Here is a 7,203-nt window from a genome sequence, read left to right as displayed (position 1 = left end):
TCCTTACAAATTCAGAAATATTTTAATGTCGACTTGGATCGTAAAAAAATCAATTTCATTCAAAACAAATCATTCATATATCACAACCTGAAATCATCAACTTTATTTCGAAGCAAGGTGTCTATAAACTGTACAGTTGGGTTTCTGAAACAATTTCTCACCCTTATAAAACCGAGAATTACGTCTAATGCTTGGTTTCTATAAGGCAGAAAACGAGCATATGAGGCCTAATGCTTGGTTTCTATAAGGCAGAAAACGAGCATATGAGGCCTAATGATTGGTTTCTGTCTTATAGAAACTAAAGCAAAAATGTGCAATATCTTAGGAATTGAATCAGCTGGGCACATATACATCTTTAAACGCTTCTGAGTACCCCTCCGGTTCAAATATTTGTGTTAAATAATTAATATTTCCTATTAATTCTTTCTTTTACTGTTCTCTTCCTTCCTTTCAATTTTTAGTTCTCTTCTTTTTTGTCTTAAATAGTGTAATTGGGCTAGCTAAGTTATAACTTGAGTCTAACAGCTGTTTTCCTATTTCAGGTAATTTTACAAATGAAAAGATCAAGCAGACCACTTTTTGAAAACTCTTAAAATGTTCATCCTTATACCGCGACCGGTTTAACATCAAATTCAACATCCATCTAACACATTTTTGTTGGATTCAATTCAACAAAAAACTTCACAACCTTCTAGTCAGATAAGGTTAAGAAGTGTTTGTAATGTGTAAAAAAATGTGAAGGTATATCTATTTATTTATTGATTTTTTTATTACCTGCCTAGTGGCAGGGGGAGAGGTGATAGAATGGTAGCAATTGGGGGAGGGGAAGGTAGCGAATATTTCTGTAGCTTTCTACCACAGTCCTGAAAATAAATTCGTGAAACAAATACGATGCAAAGAAACATTTAATGGTTTTTAAAAGGATCAATACATATTAATGAATTTAAATAAATACTACAGTGAGAACCAGAAAACTGTGGAATAGGTAGACGACACGACATTAAAGAATTAATTTAGTGTATTTGATGTTGTTACAAAGCAAATAGTATTACTTGCAACTTTTTGAGTCACTTATTACGTAAAAGGGTCTGTTTGGACTGCACATTGCTGTTTATGATCCTTGAAGTATTTTAAGCCATAATTCTTGAGTGTTAAAGTCGTCTCCCTATTCCAGAGTTTTCTGGTTCTCATTGTATTAGTTCTGTGTAATTTATCTTAACTGTTTGCAGAAAAAATTTCTGGGCGTAATCTTTTGTGACTAACCTAATACAGCTCACTTCGTGTTTTAACAATTGCTGGAATAAAATCTAAATTTATATTTCCTCTTATTCTAGATATTGTTTAGATTAATTATAGTGCTGTTATATATCAAGTTATTAAAATGGATGGTAGATCAAGTCCAAGTCATAGTGTAAGTTTAACCTAACCATTCAATTATTTCTAGCTAAAAACTTTCAGGACAATCAGCTGAACAATATCCAGGGGCCGTGCTCGTAATTTCGATTAACTTTCCATTTATAGAGTGGCATATTCGATTCACAATGAAACCCTTAAAATCTTTGTCTGATCAAGGTTAAAACGACGACGATATATTTCACACTATTGGTCAAATAAGGTTTAAAGGGAACCGTTGTTAATCTGATATTATCTCTTTTACAGAAGGATCTCTTGAAATTATAACGGCAGTCCCATTAAATGCAGAAAAAGAAAAAGATATATGAGCAAAATTCTCCAAACCTCTTTCCGGCTGAGAGAAAACAGGAAGAACAAACTGAACTGGGGTCAGATTTTATAATTAGAGAGAAGAGTTGAACTAAGTAGACTAAGTTGAACTCCTTCTTTAGTGTAACGGTTCAGGTTGAAGAGAAGTGGTTCAAATTACCCTACGTAGTTCAACTACTTCTAGCTATTCATTAAAGCTGGTGTCAGCTGTATTTCATTCTATACAGGAGGATGAGCTAGAGTTTCATATCACGTTCCCTGCTCCTAACCTGGAGACAAACCTAACCTTCTCATCAAACCTAGACACAGAGGAACAATTTATATAAATTAGTAAACATAAACAGAACCTGTTTTTATATTAGTAAACATATACAGAACCTGTTTTTATATTAGTAAACATATTCAGAACCTGTTTATATATAAGTAAATATATACAGAACCTGTTTATATATTAATAAATATATACAGAACCTGTTTTTATATTAGTAAACATATACAGAACCTGTTTTTATATATTAGTAAATATATACAGCTAGAACCTGTTTAGTGTTTATATATAAGTAAATATATACAGAACCTGTTTATAAATTAGTAAATATATACAAAATCTGTTTATAAATTAGTAAATATTAGGAGGTAACGGAGCCTGTGGTTTATATTCTTGGATGGGAAGGTTAGAAATTAAATAAAAATAAGTCATTAATTATATGACAGGCAGTTTTAAAGACATATCAGAGACACATAGAAAGGACATATCAGCCATATCATAGATAATACATTAGAGCATTCATTAACAGAGATGAGTTATTATTAAGGAGCAAAATTTATTTCTTTTTTTCTGTACATTAAATTTTATCCCCCCCCTCCCTCCCTTTAAACTGAAAGTGTTAGGGAAGGAGAGAAATGGTCAACTATTAATTGGATTTAAGAGAAGGACAACAATACCGCAATAGTTTTCTATGTTTCGTCAGCTTCGAGTGGGAAAAATGAGATTTCATAGGTGGGGCACCGCCTTCTTGTCCCCCCCCTTGGTATTTAACGATTGCTATTATAAGGATGTGAGGATGATGAGTTGGAATGGTTGAGCAGTATCTATGAATCCCGAGGATTTATTACTGTACGCTACACTGCTCAAAACATGGATCTACAAATATTAAGGAATATCTTGCAAACCTAATTTTGAAAAAGGGATATTCTAGTTTTTTATAATAATTTTAATAAAAACGTCATGTAATCACAATATAATTAATTAGGAGTTTAATTTTGAACCTAATGAGTATGGAAACCACTTTTTGGAGTTTCCGTATTATTGTTTGCTATAAACCCTTTTTCCGGGTGTACAAAAACACTGCATTAGCAAAAACTTCTCAAAGTTTGCATAGATATTGTTTGCAAATCCTTCTCAAAATTTTGCATAAATAATGTTTGCAACCCCTTCTGAGTTTGCATAAATGTTATTTGCAACCCCCTTTCATTTTCAAAGCTTGCATGAACATAGATTCTAAGCCTTTCTTAGAATTCTCAGAATCAATGTTTGCCACCCTTCTCAAAATGTTGCAAATTGAAACCCCTTCTGGGTTTGCATACATGTTATTTGCAACCCCCATCTTAAATGAATATTGTTTGCAACCCCTTTTGAGTTTGCAAACCCTTCTTAGAACTTATATATATTATTTGCAACCTCTTCTGAGTTTGCATAAACATTGTTTGCAAAAAGATCAGTGAGCACTGAACCAATTGCAGTTAGATTGGCAGGGTTAGTTTCAGAGCTTTGTTTAACAGGTATTCTACTAACTAACTTTCTATAGATTTTAAACTAACTTATCCTACTTTTCTCTAACTTATCTAACTTATTTTAGTTTTGCATACTTTTCATCAAACTTATCTATTTTTCATCAAATTTCATCTAAATTATCTAACTTATGCATAATTTTCATCTCTGAGTACCTTTTCTTTAACTTTAATCTAACTTTTATCAAATTTGTCTCATTTTTCTCTGACTTTCTTTAAATTTATCTACCTGTTCTCTAACTTGTCTACCGTTTCTCAAACTTGTCTACCCTTTCCCTAACTTTTCTAATTNAATCAGTAAATAAAAAACAATTTAGAGATAAATTAAATTAAGGATCAGATACAACAGCTACCACCCCCACCTTCAAACATATTTACATCACATCTACATCATTCCTCCCATCTCTTTTATTCCTCCCAACAAACCAATCTAATCTTTTTGCCTTACCAGCAAATAATAAATTTTGAAATACATAAACAATAATACTTTTTACACTTTTAACTAACTTTAATTTAACTTATGTACCTTTTTTAACACATTAATTTAGCGTATGAAGTTATGAACCTTTTAACACTTTAATTTAACTTTGTACCTTTTTTACAATTTTATCTAACTTTAATTTAGCTTATGTACCTTTTATACACTTTTATCTTACATGAATTAAGCATATGTACTCTTTTTTACACTTTACTTTACTCTTGTTAATCTTTATACAGTAACTTTTATCGAACTTGTATATAACTTTAATTTACCTTTCAGCTTAAAATAACTTTGATCTTTCTCATATCTTACTTTTATGTTGTTTCACTTTTTATTGTCTCTATACACACTTTTATCTAACATTATCTAATCTTTAATATTTGTCTCATTTATTATAAAAAAAAATATATTTTATATCACATATCACTGTTATTTAAAGGTTTCAAGCTTTCAAGGAAAAATAAATGAGAATTATGCCAATTACTTTTTAAAAACTAAAGTTAACCACAAGTGCTTTGTAGTGCTAAAAATATGTACAGGGCTACAAAAGCTTAGGTGAGTTAGAGTGGTAAAATCAAAGCCCAAGGCGTTGCGACACTTCAAAGTAGACCCTGTCTTAAAAATTAAGGATACTTTTATAAGCAGGGTTAATCTATGTGATATTTTATAGATTTTTATCAATCACTATGTACATTTCAGAAAGTCCAGTATTTATCCACGCTTGTGGAGAGACGGGTGCAAGCCTTTACCAATTCCTGGCAAAGGAATTAAAGACCAGCGGCAGTGGAAGCGCAGTGAGGGGAATCGTCTTCGATAATACGAATATCTGGTCTTTTACCCTTTGTGAAAGCTCTTTTTCAAACAGTTGATTTCAACAGGTCAGAAAACTTAAATCAAAAACTATAATTAGAAAAAAACTCTGAACTCTTTTTTTAGATTATATCTTCTGATTTTCTCCTTATTGGAGTTCAGTGTATCCATCCTTACTGCTCTAATAGGTCCCTGGATACTAGTCTATACTAGACATTGGTTCCATCCTTCTCCCTGGCAGGTTGGTATAGTACCTGGATACTAGTCTATACTAGACATTGTTTCCATCCTTTTCCCTGGCAGGTTAGTATAGTTCCTGAATACTAGTCTATTCTAGATCCTGGTTTCATCCTTCTCCCTGGCAGGTTGGTAAAGTATCTGGATACTAGTCTATACTAGACCCTGGTTCCAGTCTTCTCCCTGGCAGGTTAGTATATTTCTTGGGTACTAGTCTATACTAAATCCTGGTTCCATTCTTCTCCCTGGCGGCAGGTTAGTATAGTACCTGGATACTAGTCTATACTAGACCCTGGTTCCAGTCTTCTCCCTGGCAGGTTAGTATATTACTTGGATACTAGTCTATACTAAATCCTGGTTGCGAAATTCTTCAATTTTTCAAAGCCTTTGAGTTTAAAATAAAATTTCTCACCTAAATTAGAGTCTGATTTAAAAAGTGAGAAACAATGTATCTAGATTAACCAAATAGGTTGTCAAGTACTTGACAACCTATTTGAGATTAACTATAGTTAAACTAATTCTCTATAGAGTGCACAAGGAGTTAGAGTTCAACTTGCTATATATCCAAGTTCCTCTACTGTTTAATTTAATCCGACTTCTGTTATAATTAAACCATGATTTATAATTTTCCATCTCAGAGTATCCAGTGTGAATCTGTTCCTCCAGCTCTATTCCTCTGGGATGGGTCTAGAGAGTGGGTGGAGAAAGCAGGACGAGAAAGACAAGGTTCAGGAGGGACAGTTTTCTTCTCTAGGTACATACTACATATTACATACAGAGTGTCCGACTAAATACGATTTTTTAAAAGATGGCTTAGAGATCTTTGATAGCAAACACTTTATCGACTTATAGCCTTCCATAATTTGTGTAGATCTCATGAAAGGCAGAACAAGTCATGCAATCTTCAGGTTTGGGGTTACGCTTTGTTTGTGGCTCAAACTGCATACATCAGTCTTTTTAAAGATTTTCAATTATTGCTTTGTTTGTCTTAGAGCACAATCAGTGAATAAAAAACAATTTAGAGATAAATTAAATTAAGGATCAGATACAACAGCTACCACCCCCACCTTCAAACATATTTACATCACATCTACATCATTCCTCCTATCTCTTTTATTCCTCCCAACAAACCAATCTAATCTTTTTGCCTTACCAGCAAATAATAAATTTTGAAATACATAAACAATAATACCTTTCTTGATCAAAATCAAAGTGAATAAATATTTAATACCTTTGAGTATTGTGCAACAGTTTGAGACTTAAAAGACGACAGTAAGGAATTTAATTTTGTAATCGTAATTCCTCTAACCTGCAGATGAATACTTGTTTTACCTTTGTCAGATCATTTATCTTTTAAAATCCTAATCAATATTCAACCTTCATACAATCATATTTTAAATCAATATTCAACCTTCATACCATCATATTTTAAAAGTTCTAGGTAGTCTTTTCAGTTTCATCTTTTGTGGATAACCCTGTACAGTGTACATTCACTCTTAAAAATGAGAATCCCTTGAAATAATGTCAACAGTCCCTTTATCCCCTGTTGTTGCAGGTTAGATGACCAGGATGGATTTAATAGAAGAAACATGGCGGAGAAATATGAGAAGGATCTTGTCGAGTTTATTATTCATTGTTCAGATCAATCAAATTAAAACTGGAGGAAGTATCTTCAAGAATCAGAAAACACTATTGCTCACAAACATATTTTCCAACAAATGTTTTCATATTAATAGTAATAACAAATGAGTGTCTTCTGATAACATCAGTTACCATAATGTACTTCTTGCTGCTCAGCTATATTTTTACTTATATCCAAGTTTATAGAAAATATTACAGTAAAAACCTTTTACTATAGACCAGTGCTCAGGCTCAACATAACTTGACCTCCTCAACATAAATGATAAATCAGGTTGACATAGTTGCAACCAAGATAGTTGTTGTTTTGTTCTCAAAATAAAAAGCAAAGCGTAAACTGATGAGAAATTTTTTAAAACCTAAAAAAAATTGCGAAAAAGACATTTTTTGCAAGACCCAAAAATGAAAAGGATAAAGGTAGATAAAAAATAAAAATAATGCCCGAGATTTAGACGATTTACCGACATTTTAGAAATATTGGAAATAAAAAATAAAATTAATTGATTCACATTACTCCAGATGCG

The 7,203-nt window shown here is 32.1% G+C and overlaps 1 protein-coding gene across 1 annotated transcript; it reads left to right on the top strand.

Annotated features, from left to right (window-relative positions):
- Positions 1 to 990: 990 nt before the first annotated feature.
- LOC111715240 (transmembrane protein 53-A) lies at positions 991 to 6,696 on the top strand. Its single transcript, XM_023490547.1, has 9 exons — positions 991 to 1,411; positions 1,950 to 2,033; positions 2,356 to 2,395; positions 2,778 to 2,880; positions 3,440 to 3,504; positions 4,694 to 4,823; positions 4,967 to 5,045; positions 5,680 to 5,795; positions 6,597 to 6,696. Exons 1-9 carry the CDS (start codon positions 1,382 to 1,384, stop codon positions 6,694 to 6,696), a joined length of 747 nt encoding a protein of 248 aa, XP_023346315.1. The 5' UTR covers positions 991 to 1,381.
- Positions 6,697 to 7,203: the final 507 nt, after the last annotated feature.

This window comes from Eurytemora carolleeae, unplaced genomic scaffold (assembly GCF_000591075.1).
Source record: "Eurytemora carolleeae unplaced genomic scaffold, Eaff_2.0 scaffold1739, whole genome shotgun sequence".
In the NCBI taxonomy this organism is placed as follows: domain Eukaryota; kingdom Metazoa; phylum Arthropoda; class Copepoda; order Calanoida; family Temoridae; genus Eurytemora; species Eurytemora carolleeae.
This window is presented reverse-complemented; position numbering and strand designations above follow the sequence as displayed.

Bases quoted from the DNA above. Each gene is read 5' to 3' on its own strand.
- LOC111715240 (XM_023490547.1), top strand. From the start codon at position 1,382: ATGGATGGTAGATCAAGTCCAAGTCATAGT. The intron at 2,034-2,355 runs GAACAATTTATA...AGTAAATATTAG, and splicing joins CATCAAACCTAGACACAGAG to GAGGTAACGGAGCCTGTGGT. The intron at 2,881-3,439 runs GAATATCTTGCA...GTTTGCAAAAAG, and splicing joins ATGGATCTACAAATATTAAG to ATCAGTGAGCACTGAACCAA.